The sequence below is a fragment of the Nelumbo lutea genome, chromosome 2, assembly GCF_056320005.1.
Source record: "Nelumbo lutea isolate HS-2025 chromosome 2, American lotus-T2T, whole genome shotgun sequence".
Classification (NCBI taxonomy): Eukaryota; Viridiplantae; Streptophyta; class Magnoliopsida; order Proteales; family Nelumbonaceae; genus Nelumbo; species Nelumbo lutea.
In genome coordinates this window covers 45,182,041-45,199,131 of record NC_142685.1, presented here as the reverse complement: position 1 = coordinate 45,199,131, position 17,091 = coordinate 45,182,041, and the positions used below count along the sequence as shown (strand labels likewise).

At 40.5% G+C, this 17,091-nt stretch overlaps 1 protein-coding gene and 1 pseudogene across 2 annotated transcripts; both read right to left on the bottom strand.

The window, feature by feature from the left end:
- Positions 1 to 874: 874 nt before the first annotated feature.
- On the bottom strand, positions 875 to 15,330 carry LOC148870297 (syntaxin-71-like). Of its 2 annotated transcripts, XM_088968722.1 has the most exons (9): positions 14,312 to 15,330; positions 14,074 to 14,199; positions 13,363 to 13,522; positions 13,154 to 13,239; positions 13,019 to 13,087; positions 12,889 to 12,933; positions 12,711 to 12,773; positions 12,504 to 12,580; positions 875 to 1,099 (listed from the first exon to the last, which is right to left on the bottom strand). In XM_088968722.1, the coding sequence occupies exons 1-9, from the start codon at positions 14,465 to 14,467 to the stop codon at positions 1,084 to 1,086; spliced, it is 798 nt and encodes a 265-aa protein (XP_088824848.1). In that variant the 5' UTR covers positions 14,468 to 15,330; the 3' UTR covers positions 875 to 1,083. The 2 variants fall into 2 exon arrangements, with proteins under 2 accessions (XP_088824848.1, XP_088824849.1); XM_088968723.1 differs by lacking the exon at positions 875 to 1,099 and having other exon boundaries at positions 12,500 to 12,580; positions 14,312 to 14,740.
- On the bottom strand, positions 15,221 to 16,898 carry LOC148870296 (acetolactate synthase, chloroplastic-like; annotated as a pseudogene).
- Positions 16,899 to 17,091: the final 193 nt, after the last annotated feature.

Sequence of the window (17,091 nt, the reverse complement as noted above, 5' to 3'; positions counted from 1 at the left end):
CTTAGAAGAAGAGCCAATTCTGCATTCTCTATGCTTGTATGAGAAAGCAAAGTGTGTTTGGTTTGGTAGAATGCTTTCATTAAGGATGGGTTTTGCTTATTGTTTCCCTTCTTTTGTCAGCTAGTTTGTTAGTTGGATGTTGTGGTTCAGAAGTTTTCTAAAAGTGTTTCTAAGGAGTTTTTAGCCTACACTGCTATTTGTTTATGGTCTATTTTAAAGGCTCATAGTGCACCTGTCTTGATTCTGTCAAATGCCAACAGAGCATATCAGGAGCAGATGAATATTTCACAGACCACCTTGGAAAACTCTTCCCCATATAATGGTTCTGTTTCTAGAGATTTTGCATTGCAGCCTCCAAATGAAGAATGGGTAAAAATTAACTCTGATGTAGGTTTTCTGAATGGCGGTATATGCCGGTTTCTGTGTTGCTGTTCTTTTTTGGCCCTCTTGCTGCTGCTTCTCCAATTCAGCAGATGGCATTGAAAGAAAGTATCCTGCTTGCTATCAAAATGTGCTGGTAAAAGGTTGTGTTTGAGTCGGACTGTCTGCACCTTATAAAGGTTATCTTTGGGGGCAGCTAATACTGTGTTTTTTGTTCAAAGATACAGTATCTCTGTCTAGTCTATAATCTAAGTTGTGTTTCGTTAACAGGGAAGGTAATACCACTGTGCATTATTTAGCCCAAAGTGGTCCTTGGGACAGAGAGGAGTGATTTTTTTTATCCCGTCTAGGTCATTGACCTGGTGAGACTCCATTTGTATCAATTTATTTGTTTGAATGGACTAGCTTTTTTACCAATAAATAAATAAAATAAAAAACAGTAAGTCATAAATCTCATTGAACTATTGTATATGTAGCTTTGCTTAGACCATGGTGGCATCATCAAACTACCAAGAATTTAAAGCATTATGAATGCAAGATGTTCCACACACCCAAGTATGAAGCTTACAAAGAAAAGCCGGTTCTGGTTTTCCAAGAGTGAACAAAGACATTTGGATACAAGAGAGAGAAAATGAACTGAAGACAAATATACAAAGCAAACCCTCAAGCAAGCAGTTGAAGCAGCCCTTTTATTTATATTTTTCATTTCTTCAACACACTGTAACAAACCAAGCAAAAGAAGATAATGAGAAGTCTTTCAGAAAGTATAGCAAAACCAATTATGAAACTCAACATAACAGATAAATTAAATCATTTTTTAGCAATGACTGAATTTCATTAGATTAATAAAAAAAATAATTACAGGATTGGGAGAGGTGAACTGTCTTACTCTCCACAACAACCATGCAATTACAAAAGAGCCCAAAACAAATGATTCCTTCCCACCCCTTGCTTAGCTAAAACATCAGAAAGGGCATTTGCAGTTCTTTTAACCCAGCCGAATTGCACTTCCATATCTTTTGTCAGCCATTTAAATATCTTTTTCTCATTGTTTTAAATCCAGAGAAACCCGTGTCTTCCTTTTGCAACCATTCCACCACCAACTTTTCGTCACCTTTGATAATCAACTTCCTAACATCCAGTTCCTTTGCCTTTTGCACTCCTTCCATGACAGCCATAATCTCAGCCCTTGGAGTGTAGCCTACTCCAATAGGGCCCGAATATAGTCCAATAACTCTGCCTTCACCATCTCTAAAAACCACTCTGATACCAGAAGGACCCGGGTTTCCAGCACTACTCTCATCAAAATTCAATTTAATGTAATTAACGTTGGAGGAGACCAAACAGGACTTATATCGGATCTATGACAATCAGAGCTGGCCACTTCCATCCATGTGTTCAAGATATCACCTGTTGAGAAGTTCGCAAACATATCGATAGATTTAACCCAATGAATCACTCTCACTATAATGGTTTCCAAGATAACTTCTCCATTTCTTTCCCTTCCTGAAAACAATCTTGCATTCCTCTCTTCCCATATGGTCCGACTTACAGCCGCCCTAACACATCTCCATAAGACTCATCCCCTTTTCTTTGGCCACCTCAAGAAAGAGGAATCAAACGCGCTTTGCACATTAGTCAGGGGAGACCACTTGCACCCAAATAATGAGAAAAACCATTTCCCAAATAGAAGTAACAAAGGGGCAGGAAATTAAAAGGTGAAAGCAGGTTTCTCCATTATCCTTACACATGACACACCAGTGAGGAGATAAGCGCAAAAATGTTCTTGGGAGTTGGGAGTAAAGCACAAGTATTAATTCTTTTCACGAAGACTTCCCAACAAAAGATAATTAAAGCATTTCCTAGGCTACTGCTTCTGCCTTGTAATAAAAGAAATCAATGAGCCATGAAAACGGGAGAGAGAGAGAGAGAGAGAGAAGGCATCACACATCTTACACATACAGTGAATACATGCAACTGCATGTGCCTAAAAACCCCACTGGTGGTAATATTGTCATATAGGTTGCAATAGATGAATCTGGACTTGATCCATTGATAAATGGAAATACCACATTCAAATAGGATCCAGAACAATAAATTGATCCATTTACAGACAATGTACCGGTATAGATGCAAAGGGTGATCCCAAAGGTGCTAGGTTGTATGGTAAAAATGTCCCCAAGTGGGAGCTTCTGGATCTGCCTCTGGCAAGGGCTTGATTTACTTGGACCAACAATCAGGACCCTCCCTCGTTGGTGAGATTGGATCGCTTTATCATTTCTACTGAGTGGGAGGATTTGTTCCCACAAACTTTACAGGAGGCTCTGCCAAGAGTAATATCTGATCATACCCCTTTACTGTTAGATACTGGGGGTATTACAAGAAAATTTTCTCCTTTTAGGCTGGAACATAGATGGTTCGAGTTGGATGCTTTCCAGGAAAAACTGCAGAAATTGAAGGCTCGGATTAAAGAGTGGCAGATTTCTCAGTTAGAGGAGGCAAAGAAACGGAAAGAAATCTGTGTTCAAATTATTTCTGAAATTGATAGGGAGGAAGAGACTTCCTCTATAGATGAGGCAAAGAGGAGAAAAAGAGGGCAAGCTAAGCAAGAGTTTGATAGGCTGGCTTATCAAGAGGAAATTCATTGGAGGCAGTGTTCCCAGGTGCAGTGCTTGAGGGAAGGTGATAATAATACTTCTTTTTTCACAAAATGGCCAATGAGAGAAGAAGAATAAATATTGTTATCTCAGTGGCTTCAGCAGTTCGAACTAGAGGAAGACGAAGAAAAGGAACAGTCGAATCTGATGGCTTAAACCCTATCAGTCGACCCTAATATGAATTAGCCTCTAATTAGTTGTACAAAGACAAAACTGCCCCCCCCAACTTAAGTATGGGACAGGAAGTCTCTATCAAAACTGCCACATTAGCACATAACTTAACAGAAATAAAATGACTGATCTACCCTTATTCGGCTAGCTCTAATACTCCCCCTCAAGCTGGAGAATATATGTCATATAATCCCAGCTTGTTACATATATAGTTCACTCCCCTTGAGCTTAAGCCTTTTGTAAACAAATCTGCCCATTGATCACCTGAGCCCACATGTTCTGTGCTTATCTCTCCAGTAAGGACCTTCTCCCTCACAAAGTGGCAATCAACCTCTATGTGCTTTGTTCTCTCATGAAAAACAGGGTTAGATGAGATGTGGAGTGCAGCTTGATTGTCACAGTACAATTTCATAGGTCTATCCATGGAGAACTTGATTTCTTGTAGGAAATTCCTCAGCCATACTAATTCGCATGTAGTGTGTGTCATGGCTCTGTATTCGGCTTCAGCACTGCTCCTTGCCACAACCGTCTGCTTCTTACTCTTCCATGTCACAAGATTTCCTCCAAGAAATGTGCAGTAACCTGTAGTAGATCTTCTATCAGACACAGAGCCTGCCCAATCTACATCTGTATACCTAATTACCTCAAGTCTTCCTCCTGGTTTGTACAATAACCCACGGCCTGGAGATCCCTTCAGGTACCTTACAATTCTAAGAACTACATCCCATGAGGTATCCGAGGGTTCTGCATAAATTGACTCACCACACTAACTGCAAAGGAGATGTCTGGTCTCGTGATAGTCAAATAGTTCAGCTTCCCCACTAACTGTCTATACCTTTCAAGATCATCAAATATTTCCCCTGTATCACTGCTCAACTTAGCATTTGGCTCCATGGGAGTTTCAACCATTTTTGCACCTAACAGTCTTGTTTCATCCAACAGATCAAGAACATATTTTCTTTGGAACAGGTTTACACCTTGTTTTGATCTAGCAACTTCTATACCCAAGAAATACTTCAATGTCCCAAGGTCTTTTATTTGAAAATGGTTTTGCAGAAAAACCTTTAGTTTATCGATCCCCGATTTGTCACTAACAGTCATGACAATATCATCCACATAGACCACTAATAAAATCTTTTTGGCTTCTGAATCATAGCTAAACACCAAGTGGTCAACCTGACATTGTTTCATTCCAAAATTCTTCACCAAACTTCCCAAACCAAGCACGAGGCGATTGTTTCAACCCATAAATTGCCTTTTTTCAATCTGCACATCTTACCATCCTCCCCCTGAGCAACAAACCCAAGTGGTTGCTCCATATATACCTCCTCCATAAGGTCACTGAAGAAAGGCATTTTTAATGTCAAGTTGAAACAAGGGCCAATCATACATAACTACCAAGGAAATTAAGACACAGCCAGAGCCAATCTTAGCCACTGAAGAGAAGGTCTCCATATAGTCCACCCCATACAACTGTGAATAACCTTTAGTAACAAGTTTGGCCTCCAAACACCCCACACTACCATCTCGCAAGTATTTAACAATATACACCCATTTACAACCCACAACATGCTTATCGGGAGGAAGAGTAGAGAGCTCCCACGTTTGAGTATACTGAAGGGCAGAGAGTTCCTCCTCCATTGCTTACCGCCACCTAGGTGAGCTAAGAGCCTCTTGGACATTCTTAGGTATAGAAATAGATGACAACAGTGAAACAAGCTGGTGATGTGAAGCAGAAAGGCGAGAGACTGAAACAAAATTGGAAATGGGATGGAGGGTACAACTACGTTTACCTTTTCATAAAGCAATGGGAAGATCAAGTCCTGAAGGTTCTGGGACAGGAGCAACAACAGGATCCACAGACAAGGTAGAAGCTGGAGGAGGAGCCAGTGTCTGTCGATGAGTATACACGTGCCGGATCGGTGGTCGTTCAATAGGAATCTGCACTGGAGGAGGTGAAGGGTCAACCCCAATTGGAACAACCGGAACGGGATCACGAACTGGAAGAGGAAGAGGAAGCAAAGGTGAAGACACCGATGCTTCAGGTCCCGAGAAGAAGGGGACAGACTCAAAAAAGGTGACATCAGGACAGACATACCACTTCCGAGTAATGGGATTGTAACACTTATACCCTTTTTGAGTCCGAGAGTAGCCAAGAAAGACACGCTTAATAGAGCGTGCATCCAGCTTGTCTATCCCAGGACTTAGATTGTGAACAAAGCACACAACCAAAGATGCGGGATGTTAATGGAAAGGGAGACGAGGTGGGGAACAAAATAGAAAAGGGAGACCAACCATGAAGAATGAAGGAGGGCACCCGATCAATAAGGAAACACGCAATAAGTACAACATCACTCCAAAATCGTTTAGGAACACTCATATGATGAAAAATAGACCGAGCAGTTTCAAGGAGATGACGGTTCTTTTGTTCAGCCACCCCATTTTGTTGAGGAGTGGATGCACATGAAGTTTGATGAATGATGCCATGTTGTTCTAAATACTATTGAAATGAAGTAAGAAAGTATTCACGACCGTTATCTGAACGAAGAACTTTCATTGGAATACCAAATTGTGTACGTATTTCAACATGGAATTTTTGAAAATGGAAAATAATTCACTCCTTCATTTCATTAAATAAATCCATGTCATCATTGAACAATCATCAATAAAAGTGACAAAATACTTGTAACCAATATAAGACTATTTTAATCGGACCCCAAACATCTGAATGAACCAGGGCAAAAGGACTCAACATACGACTATCAACTCTAGGATTGAAGGGAACCCGACGATGTTTCCCATACTGACACGACTCACACTGTAAAGATAACAAATGACTCAAAGACGGAACTAGTATCTTGAGTGCCTTGAGAGATGAATGTCCTAGTCGACAATGCCACTGTAGAGGAGTGAGTGAAGTCTGAAGTGCAACTGACGATCCACCACTGTCAAGGTAATACAATCCACCAGCCTCATGCCCCCCACCAATCTTCTTCCCCGTCTTGAGATCCTAAAAAACACAAAATGAAGGGAAAAATGTAATAGAGCAATTAAGAGTCTTGGTTAATTTACTAATAGAGATAAAATTTAATGGAAACTTAGGGACATATAGAACAGATGATAAAGAAAGAGAAGTCATGTCAACATTACCAACACCACAGATGGGAGAAGAGGAACTATTGGCAAGGGTAACAGTTTGAGATGTGAAAGTTTCAGAGAGGGAAGAGAACACACCTGGAGTCTAGGTCATGTGATCAGAGGCTCCAGAGTCAATAATCTAGGGAGTGGGTTTGGATGCCAAACAAACTATACCCGAGTGGGCAAGGGTGGTTGTAGTATGCTGTGAAGTAGCTTGGAGGAACCTCTCATACTCATCATGCAATATACTCACCATCTCCTTCCAGAAATAGATGTAGATGTGGAAGGTGTTAGATCTGTCTGTTGGTTATCACTGACATCAACCCCACTAGCTACTGCATGATTAGCCCATGTAGAAGGAGGGCCATGGAGATCATAACAGAAATTCACCGAATGTCCATTCCTGCCACAATGGGTACACTTCCTTGTAGAGTTACTTTTTCCTTTACCATGGCCCCTGAGTCACGACCACCACCACGACCTCCTCGGGAGGCATGTCCTCCCCCTCTAGTACCACGTCCACCTCCTCTGGCTATCACAAATGTTGATCTGTCAAACTGTGTGGGATTCTCTGTAGATCCCAAAGAAATCCTACGAAAACGTGCAAAAACTTCCTCAAGTGTAGGAAGAGTAGAGCCTCCCAATATTTGGGCCCTAACTAGTTCATATTCTGATTTCAACCCCACTAAGAACCTAGTGACATCTAGTTGTTCCCTCTGTTGTTGCTGAACCTTAACATCCGGACTGAGGGGATGATAGACATTGAGTTCATTTCTGAGGTTCTTCATACTGGCATAGTACTCTTCTAGGGTTTTATTCCCTTGCTGCAGATCGAAATACTCTTGATAGAGCTGATATACCCTTGTAGTATTATCCTGCCCAGAATAAAGCTTCTTGCATGTTCCCATATGTCCTTAGTTGTATCTAAGAACATAAAGTTGGCACTTATTTTGGGCTCCATACTATTCCATAACCATGTCATGATTTGGGCATCTTCCTGTTCCCAGTCATCAAACCCTGGAGAGTCAACTGATGGTTTATCTTCCTTCACGTGTTTAACTTTCCTCTTTACCTTGAGGAAAACTTCCACTAACTTGGCCCATGGCACATAATTCTCACCATTAAGTTTAATGGAGGTCATCTGCACACCCAAATAATCGGAGGGGATCATCACACTCAGTTTCTGATCACTAGAACCACCTCCCATTGCTGCCATTATGTCTCCCCCACTGCTATCTCTAATACTACAGTAGCCAAGGCAACACTACAGCAGTCTCTAAACTCAGGTGATAAGTTCACAACAAGTCACAATCAGTCACCACTGTGCACAAACTACCATTCAAATTAAGAACAAAAGGTAAACCAACATTCAAACAACACCAACAAGGCAGAAAATTGATGTAGGCAATTCGGCCATTCCTTCCGGCCAAAAAAAAAAACTTTGGTTCTTGCTCACACCACTATTGATTAGACAAAGCCATAAATCACCACTACGGTAATTCAGCAATTTACTAACCACATACAAGCCCTCTTGAGGCTGCTCAATAAAGGGTGAGCATTAAAAGCATCACCACACAACCATCTCTGTCCCACATGGTACAGGTCTGTCTAACCCCCCCCCCTTTTTTTTAAAGGTCACTACCAGTCCAAAGACATTAACTACAACCACTACAATAACCCTTACACCATTCAGTCACTGTAAACACAGCCTATTCTTGGGCCTTTTGCTAAGAACCAAGGCTACAGATAACCTAGTTCTTTAAGTTCTGATCAATCCGAGCAGATTTTTGAGGGTTTTCCAACCCAGAAACACCAACAACACAAAAAAATGATAACCAACCTTGATGGAGAGCTTCAGTCGACCATCCACTTATTTCTGGAGTTATTCTCTTAAAAGGCAATCAAGTACTGAGCAGAGAAAGAGAGGCCGAAGTGTTCTCAGACCTAGGTCGAGTCTGTGTTCTCCATTTGCAATCCAGAGAGAAGAAAAAGAAGTCACGAACAGAAAGGAGCAGCAGTCACAAGCAGAGATTTAAAGAGCAATGTCCTGCTCTGATACCATATTATCTCAATGGCTTCAGTAATTTGAACCAGAGGAAGAGGAAGAAGAAGAAGAAGAAGAAGAAGAAAAAGAAGAAGAAAAGGAACAGTCGAATCTAATAGCTTAAACCCTATCAGTCGACCCTAATATGAATTAGCCTCTAATTAGTTGTACAAAGACAAAACTGTCCCCCCCCCCCCCACTTAAGTATGGGAAAGGAAGTCTCTATTAAAACTGCCACATAAGCACATAACTTAACAGAAATAAAATGACTAATCTACCCTTATTCGGCTAGCTCTAACAAATATGATTAAGAAGCTAGATGTGAATGGTCAGTGTGTGGAAAATACTAAAGAGGTTGAGAAGGCAGCCATTGATTTTTATAAAAATCTATATTTAGAACCTCTTCGGTTAAGACCTAAGTTGGATGGTCTGCAGTTTGCTCATCTCTTAGTGGAGCAGGCAGCAGAGTTAGAGATGCCTTTCTCAGAACAGGAGGTCCTGAAGGTTGACAAGAAGGAGACAAAGCACCGAGTCCTGACAATTTCACCATTTTATTCTATAAGAGATTCAGGGAGGTTGTGAGAGAGGATTTGTTGAAAGTTCTGGATGAGTTTCACTCCCTCTTTGGAAAGAAGTTTTAATGCCACTTTCATTTCCCTGATCCCTAAAAAGAAAGGGGCATCTGATCAAAAAGATTTGAGGCCAATCAGTTTACTAGGTAGTGTGTACAAAATTATTGCAAAATTGCTGGCTTCAAGGCTGCAAAGGGTGATGGAGCCCCTTATTTCCCCGTCTCAAGGGGCTTTTATCCATAACAAACATATCCAAGATGGTGTTCTTATAGCTAATGAATTAATTGACTCAAGGAAAAGAAGTGGGAAGAAGGGGCTTGTGTGCAAAATCAACTTGGAAAAAGCCTATGACCATGTTAATTGGGCTTTCCTAGACTACATGTTAAAGAGGATGCACTTTGGGCCATAGTTGTCAAGGCGATGCCGAGGCGACAAGGCGCCCTTTGAGGCTTGTCTTGCCTAATCTCCTAGCAGTTTTCTACTTCCTACTATAAAATACTATTTTATTCATTCTTTTTTGAGATTATAATTATAAAATAGACATTATTAAACTAAAATAATCATTGTGTTTATATACTAATTTCTTTTTATTATTTTCTTATTTATTAGGGTTTAATCAACACAAACATTGCTAAATGCTGTATTGAACCCTCAAAGACTTAAAAACCCGAACCAATAAGTAAGGAAGAACTTAAAATTTTATCTAATCAGCACATTTTCCTCTTCCATATATTCTTCTTCTACTTCTTCTTCTTCTTCTACTACTACTACTACCAATACTTTTTATTTTCTTCTTTTCCTATAACAAAAATAAGGGTTCAGCCCCTATATTTTTTGAATTTTATTTTCCTTCTTCCTTTTCTTCTCATGAATATGTTGATTTTCTATACTTTAACACGAAATTTATACTTTTCTTATGAAAATCATGAATAATTATTAAAGAAATATGATTATGGTACCTAGGGAACTACCCTAGGATCTATGTTTTTAACATAAAAAATCCATCGCCTAGGCAACACCTAGGTGCCCGCCTAGGCGACTAGGCGACAAGGCGCCCCCCAATTGCCTAGCCTCGCCTTGGCGCCTTGAAAACTATGCCCTGGGCAAAAGTGGAGGAACTGAATGAAGGTGTGTGTGACTACTCCTAGATTCACAATCCTTTTTTAAAAGGTCCGGAAAAAGGCAATCTTAAAAGTTCTAGGGGCTTGCGGCAAGGAGATCCCTTCTCCCCCCCCCCTTTTATTCCTTTTTGTTATGGAAGGTTTGAGTAGGATGACTGCTAGGGCTGTTGAGGGGGGTTGTTTAGCAGATTTTGAAATAGTTCCTAATGGGGAAGAAATCCATCTTCTCCAATTTGCTGATGACACCCTGTTTTTCTGTGGGGCTAAAGCTGATCAGATTTTGGCTTTGAGGAATATCCTCCGCTGGTTTGAAGTTGTTTCAGGTTTGAAGGTTAACCAAGCTAAGAGTGAAATGATGGTTGTTGGAGAGGTCACTAACTTGCTGTCCCTAGTTGATTTATTGGGTTGTAGGGTGGGGGCTCTACCTTCTTCTTATTTGGGGCTGGCTGCCTTTAGGGGCCAAGTGTAACTCCAAAAGCATATGGTCTCCGGTGGTGGAAAGAATGACCAGCAAGTTAGCATCGTGGAAGGCAAGGTATCTGTCTAAGGGGGGCAAGCTAGTGCTGTTAAAAAGTGTTTTGACCAGTATTCCTGTGTATTTCATGTCCCTATTCCCTTTACCAGAAGAGATAGCTTTAAGATTGGAAAAACATACAAGAGATTTTTTGTGGGTTGGGTGGAAAGATTCCAAAAAGTTTCATCTGGGATTAGATTTGTAAATCTTTCAATTCTGGCATATTGGGAGTCAGAAATGGGAAGAATTTCAACATGGCCATTCTTGGGAAGTGGTTTTGGAGGATTTTGCAGGAGCCTAATGAGTTATGGAATCAAGTTATTGTGCAGAAATATGGTTTACATAGCAATGAGTGGGTTACAGCAAAGCCCAGCCTCTCTTATGGTTGTGGGGTGTGGAAAGGGATTTACAAAGCCTATCCTCTTTTTCAGAAAGGTATGAAGTTCAAGTTAGGGAATGGATCCAGTTTGAGGTTCTGGTCTGACCCTTGGTGCTCTGAACCCCCTTTGAAAGATTTGTTTCCTGACTTATTTCAGCTGGCATCAGATAAAGATGCATTTGTGGTGGATTGCTCTGTTGGTTCAGGAAACTCTTCAGTTTGGTCTCCCTCTTTTAGAAGAGATTTCAATGATTGAGAGGTCCTGCAGGTTATGGAGTTGCTTTCGAGGTTAAAGGGATGCAGACTAAATCCTCTAGTGCCAGATAAGTGTTTTTTGGGGGTGGTCAAAGACTGAAGTACTCTCAGTAAAATCCTTCTATTCCGGTTTGGTGCCTGAGTCCTCTAGCTCTTTCCCCAGTCCATTAGTGTGGGGTAGTGTAGCCCCCTTTACAGTAAAGTTTTTTGTGTGGGTGGCTGCTGAAGAAAAGTGTTTGACGAAAGTTATGCTGGTTAGAAAAGGAGAAGTGCTACCAGATGTAATCTGTACACTGTGTGGGAGGAGTGAAGAAACTCCAAACCACCTGTTTCTTCATTGTGAATTTTCTGCAACAATTTGGGCCCATTTTCTCAAGGCAATTCACTGTTCTACATGCTTGCCTAATTCAGTAAAGGCTCTCTTAGAAGGCTGGAAAGTAGGGAGAATGAATAGAAAGGGAAGGATTCTGTGGAAAGCAATTCCTCTAGCAATGCTGTGGTCGATTTGGAAGAAAAGAAACAGAAGGATCTTTGATCAGAAACAGCTTCAGGTTGAAAGGGTGATAAATTTAATTGTTGATGAGCTTAGAGGGTGGCTGAACTCCAACTTGCTTTTCAAGGGGGATATTCTGGCTTCTTGTGTGGCTGTTAATTTTCTTAAATCTGTCCTCGGTTGTACTTCTCTTGTACAGTGAGCAGTTTGTTTGCCTTTCTCTGATCAATAAAACTTTACTTTTTCAAAAAAAAAAAACAAATGAATTTATATTTAACATTCCACTGATGAAGGGGTATGTTCAAGTCCAATGGGGTCAATCCATAAGGCATCTTTACATCCTTTTGAAAAAACATGAGGTATATTTAAGTGAATTAATGAAAACTTAGGGTATGTTTAAGTCTTTTATCCTAAAAAGAAACTAACATTTTTTTTATAAGTAAAAAGAAACTAATATTTTGATATAATAATGTCTATTTTATTATTAATATCTCAAAAAGTTAAGAATGTAAAAGTATCCAAGAGCACCGTGTAAAAAATATCTTGGTGATAAATCAAGGCAACCCTGCATGAGAACCTTAACACCTAGGCATCTTGAGCATAAAGTACCATTCCTTTCACAGTAGTTCAGAATTGAGGTTCACACAAATGCATGTGGGCAAAAATAAGAAAAACATACATGGACCATTTGATGGTGAAGGAACTTATGATAGACTATACAAACCACATCTCAATAAAGGTTTTAAGCTAAGTAAAGAGAGTGAAATGAAGAACTTACTTGTATAAATAGGCAGCAATTCCAAGAATTATACACAAGAGGATAATATCAATGCAGAAGTTCCGACTAGACCTCAGCTGGATGAAAACCAAAAGCACGAAGTACTATCTATTAGAAGAGTGCTATACAAAAGCAGCATAAACAACAAATGGGTTAGCTAAAAACTGGATGGTAACCCAAAAACAAAATTAGCTTCAACTAAATTACCTGTGTAACTGTATCCTTAAGTCTAACATTAGTATTCTTAAGATCAGCATTTGCCTTGTCAACCTGCAATAACATCAAAATGAATCACTGTAACAAAATGATAAAAGCTTTCAACATTGTTATCTTGCAATAACATAGTCCATAAGATTCAAACATAAGGAAATTATCAATTTCTAACCTTTGTATCAATTTCATCCATCAAAGGAACTTGCCTATCCAATTCCTGCACGTTTTACAAAGAAAAATACTGATGATCTGTGTTTATCTTGTTCCATGCAACTTTCTGAATAGCACTCCAAGCAACCAACCTCATTCATGTCATGTGCCATGTTTTTCAGTGTATCCAACCCTTCTGATATAATATCCAGGCCTTGATCCTGCAAGAATGTCAAGTTAGATCACACATCTATACATAAACAGTATGGAACAGGACATGTTCTCGCCTGTTTCATTTTCCGCATCTCATACTCTTGTCTAAATTGGCTCGACTCTTCGGTTTGTTGGAAATGTTCACTCTCAAACTGTCCATCTGGAATAGATTGCAAGACAAGAAACAAACAAACATTAAATGATGAAGCCTCTCATTAGTAAAAGTTATTGAACTCCCCAAGAAGAACAAATAATTGGAACCTTGATAAGTTGGATTAATAACCTGAGTCAAATTTGATTTCTGTACGAGAAGCCGAAGTTGCCCACCCTCCGGTTTTTTTCACTGCAGTAGCAGTACCATCTGGTATTGCCTGAATCCTCTCAGGCAACGCAAGAACCAAATCATTACGGGTGACAAGTTCTTCCTTTTCGAGTCCTTTGACCTATCATTGGCTCAGTATTTTCATTATGATCATTGAAGACTAGCAAGGAATTCTGCTAAATTTTTGTTTTGCAAAAGGATCCGCAATAATGATGATTCATGTTCCAGTTAAACAAAACAAGAGAACTTTACATAGCAGAGCTTTTGTGCTCGCAGATTTCCCTCCACAGCTAACAATTTTTATTACATTGTCGTCAATGAGAACAAGATATAAGATTCCTAATCATCTCTCTCACTCGTTATAAGGGTTCAGAGGACTCCTTGGTCAGTATTTTTTAAGGAAAAAAAAAGTAAAGAAAGATTTTACCCGCTTGAATTCATTATTATGATCAAAGTTATTATTTTTTTTTACTTTCTCGTTCTGTATTTACACCTTAATCAGAATATTTCTAGATTTTGCTAGTATAAGTAAAGAAAGTATCTGGAAATTATGAACTTTAATGATGAAAAGGAAAAAAATTTACGACCCTGTAAATTTTGAATTCAAGGATAACAATTGTGAATCACTGGGGGGTTGAATTCGATAAATAATGGAATTGGTAAGAACCTAACCTTCTTAACTGCTAATCTTTGCAGCTTAGGGACCTCTTCCAGTAAACGAGCTTTGGTTCGACGGATCTCTGCGTTCATGGCAACAGCAGCGGCCCTGTTCGTCTCCTTGGAAGCGGCCTCGGCTTTCTGATAAAAGAGAACAAATATTATTGTAAAGAATCGGAGACCTTCTTTCTGTTGTGATGTGAAGTGAAACCCTCGGAAATAGAGGGAGATGGGGAATGAGAAATAGGGTAACCTGAAGAGCAGCTTCAATGTCGGCCTCGACAGTGGCATAGAGACGAGCAAAGGCATCATCACCGGAGACGTTGAGGTCCTTCTGCTTGTCAATATCATACTTATCATATTTCTTGCAGATTGCGTCAACGCGAGTAAGAATGTCGATCACGCTCATTTTCTCCCTCTTGTTTACAATTTTCTAAGTTCTGATCTAAATTCAGAACACAGACACAACTAATGGGATACAGAGAGATTGGGAGAAGAAGAAAGATAAGACAGAGATTGCCTGGGAGACAACAGAGAGAGTGATCTACTGATCTAGGCTGGCAGAGAAGTAAAGCTATTTCTGTGTGTTTCTTTCCCCTTCGTGGCCCATGTCCGTCACGCATATCTTAAGGGGGAAAAACGTAAAAATAGGGTTGAATCAATGTCTCGAAAGAAATCGGACAGTTCCTTGCAGTCTTACATTGAGAATATATCTTTCCCATTGAGATATTCTTAACGCACGACTGTAATAGGCTGTACGAATGGTCCAACTCAACGTGTGGACCATTAATCCATTGAAATTTGTTTGAAGGAAAATTTTCGATAGGTATTTTGTACTTTAGGCCGACCGCTAATTTAGTAAATAAATTTTAAAATGCAATAATTTAGTATCCGAATTTTCATTTTGCAATAATTTAATATCCGAATTTTCATTTTGCAATAATTTAGTACTGGGTTAATTTATCGTCAATCAGAATATAAAAAAACATAATTACCCACCGGTTGTTTCAAGCAATGCATGAAAATGACTTCAGCTATAATCCTTTATCTGTAAGTGAGAACCACTCTTCACCCACTCTGTAACCTGAAATTCTGAAAACCAATTTCTCACGCCGGTGATATCAAGCGCGAATGTGATGCCAGAAAAATTGAAATCACACTCAAATGCGACGCCGGAAAAGCTTAAATCTAAGAAACCATTGCCGTTGATGGAAGAAATTGCGCCCCCTTTTTTTAACTAAGCCACTGCAGGAGAAGACGACTCTTGTTGTCAATGACAGAAGAGACAACCAGGGTATGATCTAATCAGATTTCTGATCAACTGATCTTGGCAATCCAAAACCCATGGCACCTAACTCGCCTGATGTCAACCATTGGTGTGGCCTCTTATACCATTGGGCTGCCCAACCCCAGTGCTTATAATTGCATTTCCATCCGTCAATTCATCTAAAACCTGAATTGCATACTGGGGAGGAATAGCTTCCACAAAAGTTATAAAACTCGATGGAAATTTCAACTTCTGCTCATGAAGCTCCTTCCTCCACGCTGAGAAATCAAACTTGAGCTTAGGTTGCTTGTCCTTTATCAACCTGTTTATCGCTTCTAATGCCAATTTTACATCACTGCAAATTGAGAGGTGTGGCTACTTGTTCTTTCCAATCTCAGCTGGGTCAATATCAATGTGAACAATCTTAGCCCGACTAGCAAAAGCCTCAACCTTTCCCGTCACACAGTCATCAAACCTGACTCCAAACGCAGGCAATAAATCAGATTTCTCTACAGCATAATTGGCATAAATAGTACCATACATTCCAAGCATATGAAGAGATAGATCGTCTGATCCGGGGCAAGCTCCAAGACCCATTGAAGTACTCGCCACTGGAATGCCTGTGAGCTCAACGAAACGTTTTAGCTCTTCACTTGAGTTCAAACATCCACCACCAACATACAAGACAAGCTTTTTGGACTCAGATATAAACCGAAGAATCTATTCTAAATGGGCCTCCTCTTGCAATTTTGGTAACCTGGATAGATAATTGGGTAGTTTCATCTGAGTATTCCAGTTGGGAACAACCGGCTGCTGTTGAATATCCTTCAGAATGTCGATCAGTACCGGACCCGGACGACCTGAAGATGCTAGGTAAAAAGCCTCACGCACAATATGGGGAATGTCTTCAACGTCAAGCACAAGGTAGTTGTGCTTGGTGATGGATCGAGTAACCTCGACAATCGGGGTTTCTTGGAAAGCATCAGTGCCTATAATCCTGCGAGGACCTGCCTAGTGATGGCAACCAGAGAAACGCCATCAAGCATGGCACCAGCAAGGCCGCTGACGAGATAGGTGGCACCGGGACCCAAGGTGACAACATAGACACTTGGAAGGCCCGATGCACGAGCGTAGCCCTTTGCAGCAAGACGCCACCTTGCTCATGTCTGGGGAGATCATTGCGGATTATGGAGTGGGTGAGGGCTTGGTGTATTTCTATGGACGCTCCACCTAGGTAGGCAAAGACAGTGGTTACTTCCCGTTCGAGAGCTTCAACGAGCACATTGACACCTTTTCAGGGTTCATCGGGGGCGAATCGAGGAACGAAAGTTGATGGAGAGGAGGGGGAGGTGGTGATGGTAGCATTGGTGAAGGCAGTGGCAGCGGCAATGGAGTGTTTTGGCTTCCCATTTGAGAGGTTGTTTGCCATGTAAAGAGGACAGAAGGAACTGGTTTTCTGGTGGTTTGTCGAGAGGGGGGGTGAGATCTAGTAATGGGGTTTTAGCAAATTGAAGGAAGGGAAGTGGGAGGGATTTGAGAGGGAGAGATGTGTAGAGGTAGACGCCATTGATGACATCGAAAAGGATTCAGTGCAGAGTTTCAGAGGAAGAAAGATTTATGCAGGGCACATGTATATATCTAGATACGTACAAGAACAGCCCACCAGTGACGCCACCGTTGGAGCTGGACCATTTGAACGATCAGGATCTAGGGCTCAACCGCTCAACGAGATGGGATTTTCATGGACAATTCCTATGAAGAGCGGT

Excerpts from the sequence above, each read along its gene's own strand:
- LOC148870297 (XM_088968722.1), bottom strand. The coding sequence starts at position 14,467 with ATGAGCGTGATCGACATTCTTACTCGCGTTGACGCAATCTGCAAGAAA. Across the intron at positions 12,934-13,018 it reads TGGCACATGACATGAATGAG|GAATTGGATAGGCAAGTTCC; the intron begins GTTGGTTGCTTG and ends TAAAACGTGCAG. Across the intron at positions 12,581-12,710 it reads TTAAGGATACAGTTACACAG|CTGAGGTCTAGTCGGAACTT; the intron begins GTAATTTAGTTG and ends GTTTTCATCCAG.